The 25,787-nt window shown below is 45.6% G+C and overlaps 1 protein-coding gene across 1 annotated transcript; it reads left to right on the forward strand.

Moving 5' to 3' along the window:
• The first annotated feature begins 912 nt into the window (after positions 1-912).
• LOC139414260 (ephrin type-B receptor 3-like) lies at positions 913-25,200 on the forward strand. Its single transcript, XM_071162163.1, has 11 exons — positions 913-925; positions 1,080-1,188; positions 1,513-1,554; positions 3,443-3,495; positions 4,642-4,860; positions 7,748-7,995; positions 13,024-13,239; positions 14,258-14,407; positions 15,002-15,201; positions 19,546-19,701; positions 23,250-25,200. Exons 1-11 carry the CDS (start codon positions 913-915, stop codon positions 23,356-23,358), a joined length of 1,515 nt encoding a protein of 504 aa, XP_071018264.1. The 3' UTR covers positions 23,359-25,200.
• Positions 25,201-25,787: the final 587 nt, after the last annotated feature.

The following is a 25,787-nucleotide window of genomic DNA, read 5'->3' on the forward strand; positions in this document are numbered from 1 at the left end:
TCCATACAGAAATGGTTTGTCGAGATAGGTGTGGAAGAACTTGACTGGCCTGCACAGAGCCCTGACCTGAACCCCATTGAACACATTTGGGATGGATTGGAAAGATGACTGCCCAACATCAGTGGCCGACCTCACTAATGCTCTTGTGGCTGAATGGAAGCAAGTACCAGCAGCAATGTTCCAACGTTTAGTGGAAAGCCTTCCCAGAAGAGTGGAGGCTGTTATAGCAGCAATGTTCCAACATCTAGTGGAAAGCCTTCCCAGAAGAGTGGAGGCTTTTATAGCAGCAAAGCGGGGACCAACTCCATATTAATGCACATTATTTTGGAATGAGTTGTTGGACGATCAGGTTTCCACTTACTTTTGGGAAAGTAGTCTCCCAGGAGTAAGTGTAGGAGTGGTTTCTAGGGGTAAAGGTAGGAATGGTTTCTAGTAGTAAGGGTAGGAATGGTAGTGGTAGGAATGGTTTCTAGGAGTAAGGCTAGGAATGGTTTCTAGTAGTAAGTGTAGGAATGCTTTCTAGGGGTAAGTGTAGGAATGGTTTCTAGTAGTAAGTGTAGGAATGCTTTCTAGGGGTAAGGCTAGGAATGGTTTCTAGTAGTAAGTGTAGGAATGCTTTCTAGGGGTAAGTGTAGGAATGGTTTCTAGGGGTAAGGGTAGGAATGCTTTCTAGGGGTAAGTGTAGGCATGGTTTCTAGGGGTAAGGGTAGGAATGGTTTCTAGTAGTAAGTGTAGGAATGGTTTCTAGTAGTAAGTGTAGGAATGCTTTCTAGGGGTAAGTGTAGGAATGGTTTCTAGTAGTAAGTGTAGGAATGGTTTCAAGGGGTAAGTGTAGGCATGGTTTCTAGGGGTAAGTGTAGGAATGCTTTCTAGGGGTAAGTGTAGGAATGCTTTCTAGGGGTAAGTGTAGGAATGGTTTCTAGGGGTAAGTGTAGGCATGGTTTCTAGGGGTAAGGCTAGGAATGCTTTCTAGGGGTAAGGGTAGGAATGGTAAGGGTAGGAATGGTTTCTAGGAGTAAGGGTAGATTATTTGGGTAACGCTCTCGTGTTCACCTGACCTCTAACCTCTTGACCCCTAGGTGACCCAGAGAAGTCTCTTCAGGAGCAGCTGCCCCTCATCGTGGGTTCAGCCACTGCCGGTCTAGTCTTCATCATAGCTGTTGTTGTCATCGCCATCGTCTGCCTCAGGTGAGAATAAGTCGATAATACCCAGTGAACACTTTGTCGTTGAGACAACATTAGAAAAAGTTTCTTCATCTGACTTTCATTTTAATTTCTAGGATTTACCTCCATTGATAAAAATTATCCACAGCATTTCACCAAGCTCATGTAATATTACACAACGTGGTCATTTCTTCCATTTGTGTTTCAACACCAGCGTACTTCTAATTGAGAAAATTGCATATTTCTCGCAATTCCTGGTGTATTTGATTTACAGATTGAAAAATCCCCCACAAAAAAACTAAATGGAAATGTCAACTTTTGAATGTGTTTACATCCTGAAACCCACAGAAGACACACAGGGACACTCGGGACTGGCGTGCCACCTATGAGGTTTGTGAGTAGGAGATTAGCTCTATCTAGTGAAAAGTCCCAAACAGATTTGCCTCCCAAAATCTTGCAAGGCTAGCCCTGCCCAATGGACACAGCATGAGCTGCAGCTGCTAGGAAAGGATTGGCCTGCCTTCATGCGCTCGGACGCCGGCTGACCCCACTGAATCCTTTTGACTCCTATTCACTTGTAGGAACTTCAACATCCACTCAGATCCTGTAAAAGCATAGCTCGGCCTCACTTCGGTCATTCAACTCTACGTAGCACTACTCACCTTTTACTGGGCGTCTGCATGTTGGTGAAGTGTGCGAGTTTGACACCCTTCCATTTTGGTGGCTGGTGCTCACCCACCTCTTTGCTGCCGTGGTGGAATGGTTCGTGGTGGAATGGTTCGTGGTGGAATGATTCGTGGTGGAATGGTTCGTGGTGGAATGGTTCGGTGTGAGCCGGCTGGTCTGAAGAGCAGGGCCCTCATCACGCTGAACAAACTCCTTCCTACTCTCCTCCCTCATCCCTCTCCTCCTCTCTCTCTGTGTCTTAGCTTAGCACGCTAGTGTTTTTCTCTGTGTCTTAGCTTAGCACGCTAGTGTCTGTCTCTGTGTCTTAGCTTAGCACGCTAGTGTCTCTGTGTCTTAGCTTAGCTCGCTAGTGTCTGTCTCTGTGCCTTAGCTTAGCTCACTAGTGTCTGTCTCTGTGTCTTAGCTTAGCACGCTAGTGAATCTCTATGTGTCTTAGCTTAGCACGCTAGTGTCTGTCTCTGTGTCTTAGCTTAGCACGCTAGTGTCTGTCTCTGTGTCTTAGTTTAGCACGCTAGTGTCTGTCTCTGTGTCTTAGCTTAGCACGCTAGTGTCTGTCTCTGTGTCTTAGCTTATCTCATTAGTGTGTCTCTGTCTTAATTTAGCTCGCTAGCGTCTCTCTCTCTCTCTGTCTTAGTTTAGCTTGCAAGCTTCTGCCACGAGAGAAGGGAAAAAGTAGAATGGTGGAAAAAAAGCAAAACTCAGAGCCTCCTCGGCATATTCCGGAACCACATTTGAATTGGAAATGAGATGCAAATCACCGTCGGGTATTATTGCCCCGGTTACTGGTTAGACAACAAAGGAACTACATTAACATGGATTTTCAACGTCCCCAACCCTCCCCCCATTAATGGACTGATACTGAAGAAAGAAGAGAAAGCAGAGGATGAGTAAAGGAAAAGAGGGGGGGGGGGTAGTCTGAACCAGTATGTGGGAAGATGTGTTAAACTGGGTGTTGTGGGAAACAGTCTGCCATTGGGAGAGACTTTGTCCTTTACTTCTCGTGTTGGGCCATTATGTTTTCTCTCAGCTTTCATTTCATACATACAAAACAGAGTCCTACGTTTTCTACTCAATATATTGTCTTCTTCTGTAGTTTTACTCAACATTCTGTATTTCTTAGCCTCGAATATGAAGCTAAGTGAGCTTTATCCTAGTGAGAAATACAGTGTAATTCTCTATTTCTACAGACACAGGTATACTGAAATATATTTGAACTGACACAACTATACTGAAATATATTTTAACTGACACAACTACACTGAAATATATTTTAACTGACACAACTATACTGAAATATATTTTAACTGACACAACTATACTGAAATATATTTTAACTGAGACAACTACACTGAAATATATTTTAACTGACACAACTATACTGAAATATATTTTAACTGACACAGCTATACTGAAATCTATATTACCTGAAACAGCTAAACTGAAATCTATTTTAACTGACACAGCTATACTGAAATCTATATTACCTGACACAGCTATACTGACATCCTTTCCACACTCTCCTGTTCCATTAAGTATTGCTGTGTTGCGGCACATGACTGATTTTGTGTTTTTACTCTGGTTTGCCCCACAGGAAGCAGAGGAATGGCTCTGAGTCAGAGTACACAGAGAAACTTCAGCAGTACAGTAAGTCTCTACTGCCTATCCTGTCCTACATTATAAGCGATCCCAAGATCCACATTCTAACAGACACTGTCTGAGCTTGACTTTGTCCCTACATTCAACAGTATATATTCACACACTGCGTGTCAACAGCCGGTGATGTCATAACTGGCTTTACAATAACAGGCACAGATTACACTGAATTATAGCATTGGTAGTGGCTGTGGAGCTCATTGAAAGTGTGCCTCGACTGCTAAATCTTCTGTTAATCCAACCCGTACAGTGCACTAGGAAAGTATTCAGACCCCTTGACTTTTTTTCCCCACATTTTGTTACAGCCTTCTTCTAAAACGGATTGAATAAAACATTTTCCTCAATCTACACACAATATCCCATAATGACAAAGTGAAAACAGGTTAAAAAAAAAATATATATATATATACATATATATATATATATATATGTTTTAAACAGAATTACCCTATTTACATTGGTATTCAGACCGTTTGCTATGAGATTCGAAATTGAGCTCAGGTGCTTCCTGTTTCCATTGGTCATCCTTGAGATGTTTCTACAACTTGATTGGAGTCCACCTATGGTAAATTAAAATGATTGGAAATTATTTGGAAAGGCACACACATGTCTATATAAGGTCCCACAGTTGACAGTGCATGTCAGAGCAAAAACCAAGCCATGTGGTCGAAGGAATTATCCATAGAGCTCAGAGACAGGATTGTGTCGAGGCACAGATCTGGGGAAGGGTACAGCATGTTGAAGCACGGTGGTGGCAGCAGCATCATGCTGTGGGGATGTTTTTCAGCGGCAGGGACAGGATTGAGGGAAAGATGATCCCGGACTTGAACTAGATCGAACATCTCTAGAGAGACCAAGCTTGTAGTGTCATACCCAAGAAGAATTGAGGCTGTAATCACTGCCAAAGGTGCTTCAACAAAATACTGAGTTAAGGGTGTGAATACTTTTGTAAATGTGATATTTATGTTTTTTGATGAGACAAAACTTTTTTTTAAATACACTAGAATAAGGCTGTAATGTAACAAAATCTGAAAAAAAGTAAAGGGGTCTGAACACTTTCCGAATGCCCAGTACATATTGTTTTCAATGGTAACTACTGCTTGACGGCCGTGATTCATGTGATTATTCCCGCTATTGAATCCCCTATAGTCACGCCGGGAATGAAGGTCTATATCGACCCCTTCACCTACGAGGACCCCAACGAGGCCGTCCGAGAGTTTGCGAAGGAGATCGACATCTCCTGCGTGAAGATCGAGGAGGTCATCGGCGCAGGTAACCAACCAAAGCTCCTGAGCTACAGGGGGAAGACTGCTAGTCACCTCCAGGCCATACCGTTAGAGGACTTCACGCCAAGCGGTACTTTCACTCAATTCATCATCCCAACCCCTGCCTCGCCTCGCACCCCCCAGCACTAGCCTCAGCCCCCCCTAATCTAAAATCTGCACTTACGCCCTTGCAAAAATATGTCCCCCCACCTCTAATTCGCTTCACTCACAACCATGGCCCCCTAGGTTGGCACCTAAGTGCCTGTTTGATTGCTAGCTACTTTCCACACTTTTTGTCCTTTTTAACCTTTTTTTAAAAATGTATTTTAACCTTTAACCTTTAAGAACTGCCCATTCCTGATCCTGGAGAGGTGCTCTGTAGTAGGAAGTTATTTTGTTCCTTCAAGTGTCATTAATTCAGTCACTTCCATTGGTTAGCTCTTCTACTTGAATGTAACTGACTTAATCATCATCTAGGAGGGTTGATTGGCTGGTCAAGCAGCTAGTACAGCAGCCTTCCAGGTTCAGGATTGGTCATCTCAGAACACCCCACCCCCCCACGTTTCTCAAGGGTCAATGTTAAACGGGGCCACTCTAAAGACCCTTTGACCCTTGACCTCCGTATGTGGTCGTCCTTCTTGTTTCCCTTTAGATTACTCTTGCTCCTTCCCTCCACCCTTTTTTGATGCACTAGTTAGTAATCTTGAAATCATAAATTATTTGATATCTTGAAATGTTAGTATTTTTTTTGCAAAAAAAAGCTGTAGGATTTGTTCCCGGCTCAGAGTTGAATTCTCAGCCTTGTGTCTGGGCCGAATGAAGACTTGTGATGATGGGAAGTTGGATTTGAGGTTTACGTCACCTGCAGCTGAGCCCCCTCCACTCTACTACTACTACTACTACTACTACTACTACTACAAGGGCTTAACACCTACTGCTGCTTCTTGAACCCGTCGCTTCCCAGCCTTCGCCTTAAGTGACGAACCCCAACCCCTGTCTCCCCTCCCCTTTACCCTCCCTCCCACCGATCATCCCTCCCTCCCTCCCTCCCTCCCTCACTTCCCTTGTTTCTCTTGCTCTCACACACTCTCGCACCTGGTTGGCGTATTAGGCCCGAGACGCAAAACCTCCACAACCGCCAAGCTTCTCTCTCCTCCTGTCTCTTCTTCTGACCCCGCCCCCGATCCCTCAGAAGCCTAATCTACCACACCACCTCCACCCCACCTATACCTCTACCCTCCCATCTCTACCTCTACCCTCCCATCGGTACCTCTACCCCCACCTCTACCTCTACCCTCCCACCTATACCTCTACCCTCCCACCTCTACCTCTACCCTCCCACCTCTACCTCTACCCTCCCATCTCTACCTCTACCCTCCCACCTATACCTCTACTCTCCCACCTATACTTCTACCTCTACCCTCCCACCTATACCTCTACCCTCCCACCTCTACCTCTACCCTCCCACCTCTTCCTCTACCCTCCCACCTCTACCTCTACCCTCCCATCTCTACCTCTACCCTCCCACCTATACCTCTACCCTCCCACCTATACCTCTACCCTCCCATCTATACCTCTACCCTCCCACCTATACCTCTACCCTCCCACCTATACCTCTACCCTCCCACCTATACCGCTACCCTCCAACCTATACCGCTACCCTCCCACCTATACCTCTACCTCCCCACCTATACCTCTACCCTCCCACCTATACCTCTACCCTCCTACATTTACCTCTACCCTCCAACCTACACCTCTACCCTCCCACCTATACCTCTACCCCACCTATACCTCTACCCTTCCACCTCTACCTCTACCCCCACCTCTGTCTCTACCCTCCCACCTATACCTCTACCCTTCCACCTATACCTCTACCCTCACCTATACCTTTACCTCTACCTCTATTCCAACCTATTCCTCTATTCCCACCTCTACATCTACCCTCCCACTTCTGCTTCTACCCTCCCACCGCTCTCCTCCCACCTCTACCTCTACACCTCTACCCTCCCACCTCTACCTCTACCCTCCCACCTCTACCTCTACCCTCCCACTTCTACCTCTACCCTCCCACCTCTACCTCTACACCTCTACCCTCCCACCTCTACCTCTACCCTCCCACCTATACCTCTACCCTCCTACCTCTACCTCTACTCTCCCACCTATACCTCTACCCTCCCACCTATACCTCTACCCTTCCACCTATACCTCTACCCTCCCACCTATACCTCTACTCTCCCACCTATACCTCTACCCTCCCACCTCTACCTCTACCCTCCCACCTATACCTCTACCCTCCTACCTCTACCTCTACTCTCCCACCTATACCTATACCCTCCTACCTCTACCTCTACTCTCCCACCTATACCTCTACCCCCCACCTCTACCTCTACTCTCCTACCTCTACCTCTACTCTCCCACCTATACCTCTACCCTCCTACCGCTACCTCTACCCTCCCACCTATACCTCTACCCTCCTACCTCTCCTTCTACCCTCCCACCTCTACCTCTATCCTCCAACCTCTACCTCTACCCTCCCACCTATACCTCTATTCCAACCTATACATCTTCCCAAACATATACCTCTACCCTCCCACCTCCCCTCTACCCATACGTATACCCCTACCCTCCCACCTCCCTCACTCTCTTATCAAACTTTTCCCCCTACCCCAAACTACCCACGTCCACCCACTCTAAGCTTTTAGTTTTCCCTCAGCCATCCCTTACTCTCCCCCTCCTCTCGCTTTCCCCCTTTTCTCTACTGCTCCTAGCCACCGTTCACCCCGAGCCCCCCCCCCCCCCCACCCCCACTCTCTATCTCCCGCTTCCCTTCCCTGGCTCCTTGTTTCTAACCAGTAAACTGTCCCTCTCCCCCTCTCTCCCCCACTCTCCTCCACTCTCCTCCACTCTTCCGATCCTTCCTCTCTTCCCCCCTCCATATCTCTCTCTCTTTCGCTGTCTCCCATTCCTCACTCTCACAGGAGAGTTTGGGGAGGTGTGTCGTGGGCGTCTGAAGCTGCCCGGACGACGGGAGATCATTGTGGCTATCAAGACACTCAAGGTGGGCTACACCGACAGGCAGAGGCGGGACTTCCTGAGCGAAGCGAGCATCATGGGACAGTTTGACCACCCGAACATAATCCGGTTGGAGGGCGTGGTCACCAAGAGCCGACCAGTCATGATCGTCACAGAGTTTATGGAAAACGGAGCGCTGGACTCTTTCTTAAGGGTAAGAGAGCATGTGGAATACACACACACACACACACATTAAAAATCTGCGCTCTGTAAAACTGCCCAGATAACTGATGCTCTTGAACACACTTCATAAATGTCTATTTGTAATCGTCACATTCTGCACCACTACCCAGCAAAAGCACAAGAGCATATCTCCCCCCTATCTTCTCTATTAATGTCCTCGTATTCCGCACCCTCTCTCCATCTCTTTGGGAAAAGGCCCTAACCCTCGTCTGTTGCCAATATCAGACAAACGCGCCGCTCCTCTCGCTATCTCTGACATTTACAGAGGATTCACTCAGCTTATGAATCACTGCCTCTCCCTTAAATTAAATACTGGTTGACACTGAGAGAGAGAGAGAGAGAGAGAGAGAGAGAGAGAGAGAGAGAGAGAGAGAGAGAGAGAGAGAGAGAGAGAGAGAGAGAGAGAGGCAAAGGGATAAATAGAGAGATAGTAAGAATAAGAAAGAGAGCAAGAGATGAACAGAGAGACAGAGAGCAACCAAATAGAGTGGTGAGGAGAGACAGAGAGATTTTATTAATTGTTTTATTTCTCAGGATCCCCATTAGTGGATGCCAATGGAGACAGCTAGTCTTACTGGGGTCCGAAAAGACATTACAGACAAAATACAATTTACATACATTTAAACACTACATGTTAATGTTTTTAAAACGTATCTATCAGTTCCACACACATGTCAGTACAAACACACAGTGAGAAGGTCACGTGGGGGAGAGGTGCATGTTCCTTGATGTGTTGCTTTATTTGTTTTTTTTTTATACCAGGTTAACTGTTCACTTACGCTATATAAGATGTAAGGGAGTGCACCCGTGGCTCTGTATAATACTGTAGTTTTCCTGGAATTCGTTCTGGACCTGGGGACTGTGAAAAGACCCCTGGTGGCATGTCTGGTGTGTGTGTGTCAGTGCAGTGTGGAAGTTGACTATGCAACCATTTGGAATTTCCAACACAATAATGTTTCTCATGAAAACAAGAACTCAACTCTTAGCCAAGAAAGTCTGGCATGCACAGTATTAGTATTAGCCCTCTGATTACAATGACGAGCAAGACGTGCCGCTCTGTTCTGGGCCAGCTGCACCTTAACTAGGTCTTTCCTTGCAGCACTTGACCACAGAACTGGACAAAAATCAAGATAAGATAATACTAGAGCCTGCGGGACTTGCTTTGTGAAGTGTGGTGTCAAAAAAGCAGAGCATCTCTTTATTATGGACAGACCTCTTCCCGTCTTTACAACTATTAAATCTATATGTTTTGACCATGACAATTTACAATCTAAGGTAATGCCAAGTAATTTAGTCTCCTCAACTTGTTCAACAGCCACCCCATTCATTACCAGGTGCAGCTGAGATCCAGGATCGATTTATACCAAAAACAACTCTTAGTTTTAGAAATGTTCAGGACCAATGTAGTACTGGACTCCCACCCAAAACAGACCGCAACTGTTTATTAAGGGCTTCAGTGACTTAGTTAGTTGTGGTTGCTGATGCGCATATGGTTGAATCATCAACACACATGCTTTGTTTAATGACAGTGGCAGGTCATTGGTAAAAATGCAAAAGATTAGAGGGCCTAGAGAGGTGCCCTGCGGTACACCACACTTTACATTTTTGACATTAGAGAGACTTCCATTAAACCTCTTGAGTTCTATTAGATGGATAGCTCTGAATCCACGATATGGCAAAGCTTGAAAAGCCATTACGCATACATTTTCTCAACAACAGGTTATGGTCAATAATATCAAAGGCTCCACTGAAATCTAACAGTACAGCTCCCACAATCATCTTATTATCAATTTCTTTCAACCAATCGTCAGTCATTTGTATCAGTGCAGTACATGTTGAGTGACCTTCTCTTTAAGCTTGCTGCAAGTCTGTTGTTAACTTGTTTACAGAGAAATAGCATTGTATTCGGTGAAAAACGTTTTTTTTAGAACAGTTTGGTAAGAGCTGGCAACAAGTTGATAGGTCTGCTGTTAAAACCAGTAAAGGCCACTTTATCACTCATGGGTAGTGGAATAACTTTGGCTTCCCTCCAAGGCCTGAGGACAAAGACTTTCCTCTAGACTCAGATTAAAGATATGACAGATAGGAGTGGCTATAGAGTCAGCTACCATCCTCAGTAGCTTTCCATCTGTTGTCAATGCCAGGAGGTTTGTCTTTATTGAACGATAACAATAACTTTTACCACCCCGCCCACACTATCTTTACAAAATTCTGACCTGCAATGCTTTTCTTTCATTAGTCATGTTTTTATCATTGTTCGTTGTTGGCATTTCCTGTCTAAGCCCACTTTGCCAATGAAGTTATCAATAAATTAATTCGCAACATCAAAATCATTTTGTGATGAATAAGCCATCTGATTCGATGAAAGATGGAGTTGAATTTGTCTTTTTTTCCCCCATCATTCTTTATATCATTCTTTATATCATTGATCTTGGCTTCATAATACAGTTTCTTCTTCTTGTTGAGTTTGGTCACATAATTTCTCAATTTGCAGTAAGTCAGCCAGTCAGATGTGTAGCCAGACTTACTAGCCACTCCTTTTACCCGTTTTTCTCTGTAAACCATACAGTTATTCAATTCCACATCAATCCATGGAGCCTTAACAGTTCTAACAGTCAGTTTATTAACTAACAAGTGCATGATTATCAATAATTGGAAGAAGCTCTTTCATACATGAATCAATTGCAACGTGTGGATGATCCTTATTAATCCACATTATATCAACATATATATTTTTTAAACATCATTCACATAAGAGTGACAGCAAAATCCTTTGTATGGTCTCTTATACACTATTTTAGGACCAGCTGTTGGAACTTTCCTGGATATAGTCATGTGATCACTGCATCCAATGGGTACGGATACAGCTTCAGAACAAAGGTCTACGGTATTATTAAAAATGTGATCGATACATGTGGATGATCTTGTTTCTGTAGCATTTGGAAACACCCTGGTGTACAGTAGATTGATTAATAACCCGAACCAGATTACAGGCACTGGTTATAGTGAGAAGATTCCTCTTGAGTGGACAGCTTGATGAAAACGAGTCAATATTCAGGCCCCCCCCAAAAAGTAGACCTATCACATACACTATCAAGCACATATTATTTAGATACTGACTGTTAGCACTTGGAGGCCTATGACAACACCCCAAAAGAAAAGGCTTTAGATGTGCCAGGTGAACCTGCAACCACAACACTTGACATAAATTATTCTCTAATCGTTTCTTGGCTCTGAATATATACAGCAACACCTCCCCCCACAAGCATTCCTGTCTCTTCTATATATGTTATATCCTTGTATTGCTACTGCCGAATCATCAAATGAATTATCTAAGTGAGTCGCAGAACTGGCTAATATATTAATGTTATTTGATGTTAGCAAGTTATTGATTTCATGAACCTTATTTCTAAGGCTACATATATTAATAAGGGCTATTTCCTGTTTTCCTTGTCAGAGATAGAAATAATAAAAACAAAGCAAGAGAAAAAATATATACATAAAAATATATACATTCAGCAGTCCATTAATTAGTTGGTGTGTGTAAGTGTGTTTGTGCTGTGGGGTTGATGCTACGAACCCATAGGCTTGGCTCTCTCAACCCTTCCAGGCTTTTGGGAGGAAGGGGGGACAATGAGCCTGTCATAGCGGATGTAAGCAATGTCCCCATGCGCTCTGGCAACATTTATAGCAGGAATAAGTTCTTTCCTCTTCTGGCGCACAGCTTCAGGAAAGTCCTCGTTGAGGAAGATATACGTTTCTCTCAAGTCCTTGGCTCTTTCCAGAACAGCTACCTTGTCCTTGAACCTCAGGAACTTGACAACTATCGGCCTGGACCTGTCACCTGGGCCGGTGGTAAGTTTTCCAGTTCTGTGGTCGCGATCCACCTCATTCTTCCTGTGGTCCATCTTCAGTTTCTCCAAGACAATTTCCCTCACTTTGTCCTCAGACTCCATCTCGGTCTCATGTGGAGATTATGTAATTCTGTACACAACCATGTTGTTCCTCCTTGATCGTCCCTGGAGATAATCCAATTTCTCCGTGATTGTTATTACAGATCCACATTCATAGCTGATATCCTCTCTCAATGACTTTCAGATTGCTGTCATCTTGCCGTTCTCCTGTTTGAACTCATCGAGCTGACCCTGGGAGAACAGCAAACTGTTCTTCAGGTCCCGGACCTTTCTGGTCAGGTCGTCCATTATTTTATTAGTTGACTCCAACAGCATTTGGACTCAACACTTGAAGCTATTTAATTGTTTGGGAAACAACTGCTTGTAGAATTATTTTTGTTTGTTTAAAAGAACCTTCACCTGTGATAGATACCACTATTCTCAACGGTACTCCCGCCAGCTTTGGTCTTTGTCATGGTAACAACATAGGTTACGCTGTTATTCCTCTCAGTTCCAGACAGGACACAGCAAAGATTAAAAACAACAACAACAAACAGCAGGGATCTAGACAACCACATCCGCGATCTCAGACACAATGACTAACTGTGTCACGGGCTGCGTTCAAGCCCTCAAGAAAGCCCTGCTAGCTTGGTAGGCAGCTAACTAGCAGCAAGGCTAGTTGCTATGCTAAACAGCTCCTCAGACCCAACCTTGGTCAGAAGAATCACTGGAAAGATAGTAAAGAAAAGTGAAAGGGGGATACCTAGTCAGTTGTACAATTGAATGCCTTCAACTGAAATGTGTCTTCCGCATTTAACTCAACCCTTCTGAATCAGTAGCGGCCCCAGCAACTGATGCCAACCCGTCACGGGATCTAAACTCAAACGATAACTAGCTATTAACCAACACTTTTCAATAGACTTTCAAAACTTTCCAAAACAACAAACCAAGTTCTTTCTCATTCCGTGTTCAACAGGCAGTAAATGTGTGTTTGTGTATATATATATGTGAGAAGAATATGATCATGTTAAATAATGATTGAATCTAGTATATATGTTTTTAATATGATATACTGACCTTTTTATCTCTATCTCTGAATCTGCCAGCTTAATGACGGGCAGTTCACAGTGATCCAGCTGGTGGGCATGTTGCGTGGCATCGCCGCAGGCATGAAGTATCTTTCTGATATGAACTACGTTCACCGGGACCTGGCAGCTCGCAACATTCTGGTCAACAGCAATCTGGTGTGTAAGGTGTCCGACTTCGGCCTGTCGCGATTCCTTGAAGACGACGCCACGGACCCAACCTATACCAGCTCACTGGTGAGTATCGAGGACACTAAGGGAGTCTGCTGAGTGTCTAGGACACTGAGGGGGTCTTTGGGAGTGTCTAGGACACAGAGGGAGGCTGGTGAGTGTCTAGGACACTGGGGGAGACTACTGAGTGTCTAGGACACTGAGGGAGTCTGCTGAGTGTCTAGGACACTGAGGGAGTCTGCTGAGTGTCTAGGACACTGGGGAGTCTTTGGGAGTGTCTAGGACACTGAGGGAGTCTGGTGAGTGTCTAGGACACTGGGAGAGACTACTGAGTGTCTAGGACACTGAGGGAGTCTGCTAAGTGTCTAGGACACTGAGGGAGTCTGGTGAGTGTCGAGGACACTGAGGGAGTCTGCTAAGTCTCTAGGACATTGAGGGAGTCTGGTGAGTGTCTAGGACACTGAGGGAGGTTGGTGAGTGTCTAGAACACTGAGGGAGTCTGCTGAGGGAGTCTGGTGAATGTCTAGAACACTGAAGGAGTCTGCTTAGTGTCTAGGACACTGAGGGAGTCTGGTGAGTGTCTAGGATACTGAGGGAGGTTGGTGAGTGTCTAGAACACTGAGGGAGTCTGGTGAGTGTCTAGGACACTGAGGGAGGTTGGTGAGTGTCTAGGACACTGAGGGAGTCTGCTGAGTGTCTAGGACACTGAGGAAGTTTGCTAAGTGTCTAGGACACTGAGGTAGTCTGGTGAGTGTCTAGGACACTGAGGGAGGTTGGTGAGTGTCTAGAACACTGAGGGAGTCTGATGAGGGAGTCTGGTGAGTGTCTAGAACACAGGGAGTCTGCTTAGTGTCTAGGACACTGAGGGAGTCTGCTTAGTGTCTTGGACACTGAGGGAGTCTGGTGAGTGTCTAGGACACTGAGGGAGTCTTTTGGAGTGTGTATTGGCATCTATGTCAAGTTTTGAATGAGTGGTAATAAATTGTGTGTGTGTGTGACTCTGTGTGTGTGTGTGTGTGTGTGTGTGTGTGTGTGACTCCATCCCCAGTATTTCACGCTCACCTACTCATTCGCATATCCACAGGGAGGCAAGATTCCGATTCGCTGGACGGCTCCCGAGGCCATTGCCTACAGGAAGTTCACCTCGGCCAGTGACGTGTGGAGCTATGGCATCGTCATGTGGGAAGTGATGTCGTACGGAGAGCGGCCATATTGGGACATGAGCAACCAGGACGTGAGTGAAACTACTTTACTTCACGTTCCCACGATCCCAAAAAACACTGTAACAATCTCTGAATCCCCCATTCTCTGGTTCCTTGTCCTTTCATCATCCATTGTCTTTCTTCCATCTCTTCTGCCCCCCCCCCTTCCCCCTCCAATCATTCCTCCATTTCTCCTGCCCCCTTCCCCCCTCCCTCCCCCTCCAACCGTTCCTCCATCTGTCCTGTCCCCTTCCCCCCTCCCATCTTTCCTCCATTTCTCCTGCCTCCTTCCCCCCTCGCTCCCCCTAACATCTTTCCTGCCCCCTTCTCATGCTCTCTCTTATCTTCCCCCTCTCTTCCTCCCCCTTCCCGCTTCCCTTCCATCTTTCCTCCTTACGTTGTTCCCTTCTTGACTATAATCCCATCTCTCTTTCACTTCCTACCTCCTATCCCTTCTCTTTCTCTTCCTACCTCATATCCCTTCTCTGCCCAGTGATCACCCTATCCTTTGTATGCCTCTTCATTTAAACCCCTAATTCCCAAGAAAATATCTGACCCAGGTCTGATTCTAACCCACTCTTAACTTAGATCTCTACTCTCCTCTCTTCTCCCCTTCAATCCTCCAGGTTATAAACGCAGTGGAGCAGGACTACCGGCTGCCCCCGCCCATGGACTGTCCAACAGCACTGCACCAGCTCATGCTTGACTGCTGGGTCAAGGAAAGAAACCTCCGGCCTAAGTTCTCCCAGATCGTCGCAACGCTGGACAAGCTCATCCGCAATGCCGCCAGCCTCAAGGTGGTCACCAGCAGCACGCACTCTTCCGGGTAAGCCTATCAGCTATCACAACCAGTCTGCCACATCTCAACCTAGTTAGCAGATACCTCAATCTGGTGCTAGTAGGGTTCCACAACTCCCCAAATCCACAGGTTTTCCAGGATATCTAGAACCTTGGAATATTCCATCCAGGATATCTAGAACCTTGGAATATTCCATCCAGGATTTCTAGAACCTTGGAATATTCCATCCAGGATATCTACAAATCCTGGGAATTCTGAGAAAGTTTTGGGACCCTATGTACTGCTTTGAAGTATGTAGCCTGCATTCCATCTTACTTCAATCATACCACAGGTCCACAGATGACGTAATCTCAATCGCACTCCAAACTGCCCTTTCCCACCTCGACAAAAGGAACACCTATGTGAGAATGCTGTTCATTGACTACATCTAAGCGTTCAACACCATAGGACCCCAAAAGCTCATCACTAAGCTAAGGACCCTGGGACTAAACCCCTCCCTCTGAAACTGGATCCTGAACTTCCTGACGGGCCTCCCCGGGCCTCCCTCAGGTGTAAGGGTAGGCAACAACACGTCTGCCACGCTGATCCTCAACAATGGGCCCCTCAGGGATGCATACTTAGTCCCCTCCTGTACTCCCTGTTCACCCACGACTGCGTGGCCAAGCACGACTCCAACACCATCATTAAGTTAACTGATGACACAACAGTGGTAGGTAGGCCTGATCACCGACAACGATGAGACAGCCTATAGGGAGGAGGTCAGAGACCTGGTGGTAGGCCTGATCACCGACAACGATGAGACAGCCTATAGGGAGGAGGTCAGAGACCTGGCAGTTTGGTGTCAGGGCAACAACCTCTCACTCAATGTGATCAAGACCAATGAGCTGATCGTGGACTATAGGAAAAGGAGGGTCGAACACGCCTCATTCACATCGACGGAGCTGAAGTGGAGCGGGTCGAGAGTTTCAAGTTCCTTGGTGTCCACATCACCAACAAACTATCATGGTCCAAACACACCAAGACAGTTGTGAAGAGGCATTGTTGGTTAAGGGCTTGTAAGTAAACATTTCACGGTAAGGTATACAACTGTTGTATTCCGCGCATGTGACAAATACAATTTGATTTGATTTCTCAATGCAAATGTTGAATCAACAGTAGCTCTTACAAGGAAGTTCTTCGACCGATGGCTTCACAATGTCTAGGTTTTTAGCCACATTCCTCTGTTGCGTTTGTGGAAAGTGGGTGGGTGACCTACCTTTTTGTCCCTGCTTCAGGAGAGGAGGTGGAATGTGGGATCAGGAGCTGTAGTTATGGCCGGGAAGATTAAGTGAAGATAATTAGCTAGAGGAAGAGCGAGGCACAAAAAAAAGACGGGAGCGCTTTTAATTAGCTGCTAACGAGATTTTAAACGGCCCAGCGGAGAGGTGTGCCCCCCACCCCCACCGAGCCTAACGAGGGAGGAATGAGTGAGAGATGAGCTGCCGTGACATCTGGCATGGCGTTAGCGGAATGTAGTGGTAGCCAGGCTACGTTTGATTGGTGAGTTGTTTCAGTACATTACAGTACATCAGTGCCGTTTAAGATTAGGGAGGACATTTTTTTTTTTTATGAGCATGGCCTTATTTCTATTATATTGAATCTCTGTTCATTCATACTCCATTCACTCAGCTCCATGTAACATCGATAGGTTTATGCTACTACATTCTTCTCACATCATGAGGTTGCTACAACCTAGCCTATGAATGAAAGTTGATAACGTAGGTAGGTCGAGAGAACATGTGTAGTGATCCAGATGACAGACAGTAACACATTCTTGCCTGCATCTAGCTGATCTGGGGTGGAATCATTAGTCCAAACAGTTGCAACTAAAACGAGAGTTTGGACATCCCAGTTTCATTCCATTTGCTTCCGGTTAAGAAATGTTTTACAACAGAATTGGCAATATGAATGATAGTCTCAGTCTGTATTAGATAGAACACTGCCTGTGTGGAAAACAAACCTGTGGTTACCTAGGTTACCCTATTGGCTCACAGTAAAAAATAAATAAAAAAAAACATTTACTTTAGTCAATTATTAAACAACATTTAAGAAAAGTACAACATGTCTGAAGATTACTTTTCAGCATTGCCTGCTCCCTATTATTCTCACTACTCATGCCCCCTTTTCATGAAGACTCTAATAGCCACGGAGTGAATGAGTGCTAGCTAGTAACAGCCCAGAATATTTAAGACCAACAACACAAACGAACGGACTGTACAGCTACAAGTAGTGAGTGGAGTTACAAATGGACCGTAAACAAGTTAAATGTCTTGCCGTTGATTGAATGTTTTCCACACACCGGGTCACCCACATTTCCCACTTTTCCACACCGAATAGCCTGAAGCCATATTTCCCTACGTGTGAGCATTGCGAACCGTAGGTCAGGATTTTTGACCTGCCTGCATGTACATTGAACAACACAATTTCCCCCAATTTGTGGGCGTGGTCGAGGGGTTTTCCTTATTATTAGGTGAATAACGACTGGGACTATCACCCGCCACACATGGCTCGCTTTCATAGCAACCATATGAACAGCATCATCACATCTACGTGCTCTCCTCCTCTCACATTTCCCTTTACTTGTTGACTTCATTATACAACACAACAGCAGTATGTGAATAGCCGAAAATGTCCTCCCCAAGCCAAACCTTCATACCATAACCGCTACACACAGCCTACATCATTGTCACCATATTATCTAACGCCATAGTCAACGTAGCTACTAGAGCTAACGCGTTTGTAAACCCACAATCCAATCCATGTGTACAATCACGCAGTACAGTGTACAGCAAGCAGTTTAGCAGTTACCTCCTGCGGGTCCCAGTGGTAATAAATTAATAAAACCGAAAGCTTACCTAGACTTTAAAGAATTGGAGTGTTGGATAGCCAGCTAGCTAACATAAATATTATTCCTCTTTGTTTGAGTCAGGTTGTTGAGTAGCTCCATTAGCTAGTGAAACTTCCAATAGGAAACAGGTAACCAAAAACCGTCTTCCAATAAGAAACAGGTAACCAAAAACGGTCTTCCAATAAGAAACAGGTAACCAAAAATGGTCTTCCAATAGGAAACAGGTAACCAAAAATGGTCTTCCAATAAGAAACAGGTAACCAAAAACGGTCTCCCAAATAGGAAACAGGTAACCAAAAACCTTGAGGAAACACCAGTTGAGGTGTATCCGCTCAGATGTGTGCCCCTCATAACAACAGACATACTATCTTAGTGGCCTCTCCCAGTAGAACAACTTCTAGCCTGATCCCAGACCTTTCCAACGACCTTAAGGACTTAGAAAGACCAGGCCGGACAGCTTCCCCTTCAACGCAAGGCTTCAGAGAGTGGCTAACAATGGTCTATTAAGAGGGAACTGTGACTGAGGGTTAATGGCAGCTAGCCCCAACCCTCAGGGCCCCGAAGCACAGGCCTTATTAAACTTCACTCCATCTATCCATCTGCAGCACTCACCCCTTCAATGGAGCCTCTGTAGCCACTTGTAATAACTTCTACCCTGTCTCCCCCCCCCACCCCTTATGAATCTAATGCCATCAAACGACAAGGATCAACAGAGCAGAGAACGGACAGAGAGAGAGAGGAAAGAGAGAGAGAGAAAGTGGTCGTCTTTCTACTCCCCTGTTTCTTTCTGTCCTTTTCTTACCCCCCCCCCCCACTTTCATTCACCCTCGCACTCGTTCTCTCTTCTCGAACTTCCACTGCTGTTTATATAAATGGCAAGGTAGCCCCCTATTCGTGACATCAATTAGGTGTGTTTTTATTTTTTTTTAATAGTTTCTGAGGGACTCATTGGGTGTTAACTGCTGTATACACACAGGCACACAGACACACACATGCACACACACACACACACACACACACACGCGCACGCGCATGCGCACACACACGCGCATGCGCATGCGCACACACACATGCACACGCATGTGCACGTGCACACGCACACGGGCACACGCACACACACACACACACACACACACACACACACACACACACACACACACACACACACACGCACACAAACACACACATACACATGTTGATATTACACAAGCATCTCCATGATGTCTGGGAGATTATTGAGAAGATGTTTTTCCACCTCTGCCATATTGTGTTGCTTTCGTCGTCACGCCAAAGAGAACACACACCAGTCCGAGCCTCCAAGCCAGTCTCCAACGGTTACGTCGGGCGGCTGGGACAGTTGACCTTTGACCCTACAGGGGCGGGCGAGAGGGGAGAGAGCGAGGTGGCGTTCGGGGGTGAGGTTTCGTCGGTGGTGGAGGCGAGGCGTGACCTTAACCCTCTTTTCTTTTTGTCTCCCCCTGTAGGGCGTCGCAGCCCCTGCTCGACCGATGCGTCCCCGACTACACCACCTTCACCACCGTGGGAGACTGGCTGGACGCCATCAAGATGAGCCGCTACGGTGACAATTTCCTCAACGCCGGATTTGCCTCCTTCGACCTCGTGGCCCAAATGACAGCAGAGTGAGTGAAGAAAGAGTTGATTCAGATAGTTGAGGGGGGGGGGGGGTCATTGTCACGGACAAACAGCAGAGTTTTTTGGGGGGGAGTCTAAAAAGAGTTGATTCAGATAGTTGAGGGGGGGGGGGTCATTGTCACGGACAAACAGCAGAGTTATTGGGGGGGGGGGGGGGGGGATTTAAATTAATAACATCTGGTTGGCTGTCTGCATTGTGAATTATGTCAGAGTTGGTTTCAGGGAAATTCCTGATACACTTCGAATTGTGGCACATAATGGAGGTTGCTGTTTTCACTGAACCTAACCCAAGGCTGTTGTTTTCACTGACCCTAACCCAAGGCTGTTGTTTTCACTGACACTAACCCAAGGCTGTTGTTATCACAGACCCTAACCCAAGGCTGTTGTTATCACAGACCTTAACCCAAGGCTGTTGTTATCACAGACCCTAACCCAAGGCTGTTGTTATCACAGACCCTAACCCAAGGCTGTTGTTATCACTGACCCTAACCCAAGGCTGTTGTTATCACTGACCCTAACCCAAGGCTGTTGTTATCACAGACCCTAACCCAAGGCTGTTGTTTTTACTGACCCTAACCAAAGGCTGTTGTTTTCACTGACCCTAACCCAAGGCTGTTGTTATCACAGACCCTAACCCAAGGCTGTTGTTATCACTGACCCTAACCCAAGGCTGTTGTTATCACAGACCCTAACCCAAGGCTGTTGTTATCACAGACCCTAACCCAAGGCTGTTGTAATCACAGACCCTAACCCAAGGCTGTTGTTTTCACTGACCCTAACCCAAGGCTGTTGTTATCACTGACCCTAACCCAAGGCTGTTGTTATCACTGACCCTAACCCAAGGCTGTTGTTATCACAGGCCCTAACCCAAGGCTGTTGTTATCACAGACCCTAACCCAAGGCTGTTGTTTTTCACTGCACTGACACTAACCCAAGGCTGTTGTTATCACAGACCCTAACCCAAGGCTGTTGTTTTTCACTGCACTGACACTAACCCAAGGCTGTTGTTATCACAGACCCTAACCCAAGGCTGTTGTTTTTCACTGCACTGACCCTAACCCAAGGCTGTTGTTATCACAGACCCTAACCCAAGGCTGTTGTTATCACTGTGTTTGCTGTGATTTGAGTGAGAGACCATCGGGGATAAGATAACACTACCCCAGAGCTTGACCCTGAGTGGCAATAAAAGACAAGAAAAAGCACCACTTCTAGAGGCTCTTCCTCTTCCCGGAGAGAATTAATTCAGTGTAGCAAGGACCAATCGCGGAGGGTTTAAAGTAATAGGTCATCTGGAAGGGACCAATAAAAGGGCTCCATTCTGGAGCAGACGCAAATGAAAGCCTAACAGGAAGGGCGCGATGTACTCTTCCTCCCTAGTGCACCTCACGACACCGTCCTCTTCCTCCATAGTGCACGACACCACCCCTTTAAGCAATAAGGACGTATAGTTGACCCAGATTTCGATCGCGTTCGTAAAAGAATGCAACGTTTTGAAACACTTTGCGCTACTAAATGAAAAATGAAAAGTGTCTCACTGTACAAGTCCTGGTAATCCCTCCCTCCCTTGTTTCAGTCTGTTTTCTTCCACTTGAGGCCTAATGAACACAACCCTGATTTCAGAGCCAGGTTGGCACGCTATTTATGTAACAGGAAATGTGTGTCAAAGAGGTCATGGAAATGGGGCCAGTTATGATCAAATAAAGGAATTAGGATAATAATGATTAATTTATTATCCTCGTTAGGTGGATAATAAAGGGGATGGATGCGGAGGTGATTTGTTTCAATTTGTCAGGCTGACAGGTGTGCTGTACAGTGGCTCTCTCTCCTACCCATAATGGCTAGTAATTCCTCTAATGGTGGTTCATTTATCATCATTTCATCCTCCGTCGTTGAACTGATGAGAACAAAAAAAACAACTATTTATTTATGCGAAATTTGCTGCCATTGAGCAGTGCTCTATTTGTGTGTGTGTGTGTGTGTGTGTGTGTGTGTGTGTGTGTGTGTGTGTGTGTGTGTGTGTGTGAGTGTGTGTGTGTGTGAGTGCGCAAAATGGAGAGGACGACGGAAACGTGCAGACAAGCAAAGGGCATAGTGTCTGTGAAAGAGGTGGAATGTGTGTGTGCGTGCGTGTCTTTGTCTGTGTGAGCGGAGAGTACGCAGACAGGCGCTGGGGTCCTCGTGGTTTGCTAATCGTTCCTCCAGACCGCCGACCGTGGTTTGCTCTCTCTCCTTCGTTATCGGCGTTGGGAAAACAAAACGAAATAGCGGAAAAGAGAGTCCTTGTGTTATTATTCCTAACAATCCGGTACATGAGGCCCTTTGAGTTAAACCAACATCACTGAGACGATTAGATTACTGACGCCAGCCAAACAGGTGCAGCTTTCTTTCAGAGCAGCCATTCTAAAAAAATAACATTCCTTATTAAGTATAATAAATAATTCTGTGTGAGTGTCAGCGTTTTCAGATTTCCTCCATTGCATCTCACATTTAGGGAGGGAATGCTTCCTGTCCTCTTTTCAACTACGAAACAGACAATTAGATGTTTTTCAGAGCTGCCCTGAATGGTCAAAAGACCAATTAGTGGGGGGGGGGTAAATAAATCTGAATTGGGCTGCCTGTCTATACGCAGCCTGAGAGAAACAGACAGTTTACTAGACTGTTATTAAGACACGTCAACCTGGGTGACTGATTGATTAAAATTATGGATTGCTGACTGTTCTCTCTGAGTCTTGTCTTTCAAGACTGCTTTGCCATCTAACTAATGATTCACCATGAAATGACCAAGACTGTGAAGACTAAATGATTCACCATGAAATGAGTGGTTGACTCTCTGACAGAGTGGTTGACTCGCCGACTGACTGGTTGACTCGCCGACAGACTGGTTGACTCGCCGACTGAGTGGTTGACTCGCTGACAGATTGGTCGCCGAATGACTAGTTGACTTGCCGACAGACTGGTTGACTCGCTGACAGATTGGTTGACTCGCCGAATGACTAGTTGACTTGCCGACTGACTGGTTGACTCGCCGACTGACTGGTTGACTCGCCGACAGACTGGTTGACTCGCCGACAGAGTGGTTGACTCGCCGACAGACTGGTTGACTCGCCGACTGACTGTCTGCTGTGGGAATGACTGATGAAGGACTTCCTCTGCTTGGTTCCTTATTAATAACTGTCTGTCTGACTGGCTGGCTGTCTGGCTGTGGGTCTTACTGTCTTACCCCCCCCCCCCCCCCCCTCACCCACCTGCCAGGATATTGAAGTACGTTACGCCTGGCCCAGGTATCGGTGCACTGAGGAGTGTCACCATTTTGTTGTCATGATCTTAGGAAGTCATTGTATTAAGTGTACACAGAGACCTGTTAGTCTGCCACTGTTCCCACAGTGTCCGACTGTATGTCCTCTAATGTAAACATTTTGGGAAGCCTATGTCTTAATGTTTGATACAGTATACATCCTCAAGACTATGATGTATGATTCTATTACTGTTTATGTCTGACCCACCTCTCCCTCTCTCTCTTCTTTACTCAACTCAGAGATCTTCTTCGGATAGGAGTGACATTGGCAGGCCACCAGAAGAAGATTCTAGGCAGCATTCAGGACATGAGACTACAGATGAACCAAACACTGCCTGTCCAGGTCTGAGATGGACCAACCAGAGAGACAGGACAGGAAGGAGAGGGAACTGTGCCAGAGAGAGAGAGAGAGAGAGAGAGAGAGAGAGAGAGAGAGAGAGAGAGCGAGAGCGAGCCAATGGGAAACCCTAGCTGCCTGACCATCTCAGCCAATCAGATGAAGACAAACCTGGCTTGCAGTGCCTCGAAGGGACTAGACGTTGTTTCTTCTTCTTCTGTCTTCCGCGCCAACGTTTCCTGTTGTGATCTATGTTATTAGTCCCACGTTTTGACAAGATTTAGCTGAATGATTTTTGTATAAAAAAAAAAAAATGTTTCTAAAGAGAAGAAACGGAACCCATAATCCCATGCGTGCCTCACTTGGTCCAGTGTGGGGTGATCGTTTGCATGCGCGCGTGTGTTTTTGTGAGGATGGCTGGGACTCAACCCCTCCACCCAACCCATCTCCTTGTATCCTGAACTTGGTCATCCTCCTGTGAAAACCCATCTCCTTGAACCTTGAACCTTGACCCTAACATCTGTCGGACAGCCCCCCTGACGGACATTAAAGTTGGAAGTGGACGAACACTGTTTGAGTATAAAAATACAGAAAAAAAAGCTGAAAAAGTGAACAAGCGTTCGCACACAAAAAAAATGAAGTGTTTGGACACGATAGATGAAGTCCCTCCCATGCTACAACTTGTTTTAGTGTGTGTGTGTGTTTGTGTGTGTGTGTGTGTGTGTGTGTGTGTGTGTGTGTGTGTGTGTGTGTGTGTGTGTGTGTGTGTGTGTGTGTGTGTGTGTGTGTGTGTGTGTGTGTGTGTGTGTGTGTGTGTGTGTGTGTGTGTGTGTGTGTGTTATTCCCCATCTTCATATTGAAGGTGTACTATTATGCACAAGGCCACTGAGAAGGACGTGGAGGAGAAGTGTAAAGGGTGAAAAATAAGAAGATCACCAGAGGTCAAATGAGAGCATCTGAGATGGCCGCGCTAGTTTGGCCCCAAAAGTCTCCGACCGACCTCTTTCTAAGACGTAGGGGAGAACATTGGCTCATATGCCTCATCAACTGTGTCTGTCCTACTATGATAAATGTTGTCTATTTGTTTTTATCAGCTCTCCATTTACATTTTCTGTTCTATAGTTATTGGGGTTTGTGTTTCAAGATAGTACTTCCTGTTTGGGCTGGTCAGAGTTTAGTACTTCCTGTTTGGGCTGGTCAGAGTTTAGTACTTCCTGTTTGGGCTGGTCAGAGTTTAGTACTTCCTGTTGGCTGGTCAGAGTTTAGTACTTCCTGTTGGACACTTTGATGTCGGGGAGCTAGGCGAGGACTGTGGCAACATACCTGACCGACCGGCCTTTTGTGTGTGTGTGTGTGTGTGTGTGTGTGTGTGTGTGTGTGTGTGTGTGTGTGTGTGTGTGTGTGTTTATGAATGCGAGAGTGTAACAAGTTACACACACATAATGTACAATGCAGCTTCAGCTATATCCCCACTGTGGAGAATTAGCGCATGAACTGAACAGTGACAAGGAGCAACAATTATATATCGGAAACAGTTACGCTTTTCTCTGTGGAAAAACTGTTAATGTTTTTATTTTTATTTTATTGAAATACAAAATGTTTGGAAATATACACTATATGCATCCACAATAGAGCAGACACACACGTAACTTTCTTTTTAAAATTTTCTGGATGTTAAATGAATCCAAAAAACTCGAGTTAAATTTCTCTACTTCCACCCACTGTATTTATTTCTCTCCCCACTTGGACAACAGGCCATTTGAACTGTGGACTTTATTCAAAAGAATGATGAAGAGGAAACAGAAGTTCCAAGAGGATTCAGTAAATGAATTAATGATTATAAAAAAAAAAAAATGCATATAAAATTGGATATTGTATTTTTGTTGTTGTTCTAAACAGCCTGTACATGTTTTGTAACAAAAATAAGATAAATAACATGAAAACAAAATGGAGTTTGATCAACTGGGAAAGTGTTATTGTGAGATTGATAATTTGATTCCAGGTGAAATGAGCAGATAGACTATTTAGAGAGAGCAGATAGAGAGAGACTATTTGGAGAGAGCAGATACAGAGAGACTATTTGGGGAGAGCAGATAGAGAGATACTAGTTAGAGAGAGCTGATAGAGAGAGACTATTTAGAGAGAGCAGATAGAGAGAGCAGATAGATAGTGAGAGCAGATAGATAGAGAAAGCAAATAGATAGAGAGAGCATATTTATGTAGAGAGAAGATAGAGACAGCAGACAGAGAGAGCAGGGAGCAGAGAGAGAGAGAGCAGATATATAGAGAAAGCAGATAGAGAGCAGATGTAGAGAGAGCAGATAGACAGAGAGCAGATAGACAGAGAGCAGATGTAGAGAGATGACAGAGTGAGAGAGCAGATAGAGAGAGTGGATAGAGAAATCAGAGAGAGAGCAGATAGAGAGAGCGGATAGAGAAAT

This window comes from Oncorhynchus clarkii, chromosome 1, assembly GCF_045791955.1.
Source record: "Oncorhynchus clarkii lewisi isolate Uvic-CL-2024 chromosome 1, UVic_Ocla_1.0, whole genome shotgun sequence".
In the NCBI taxonomy this organism is placed as follows: domain Eukaryota; kingdom Metazoa; phylum Chordata; class Actinopteri; order Salmoniformes; family Salmonidae; genus Oncorhynchus; species Oncorhynchus clarkii.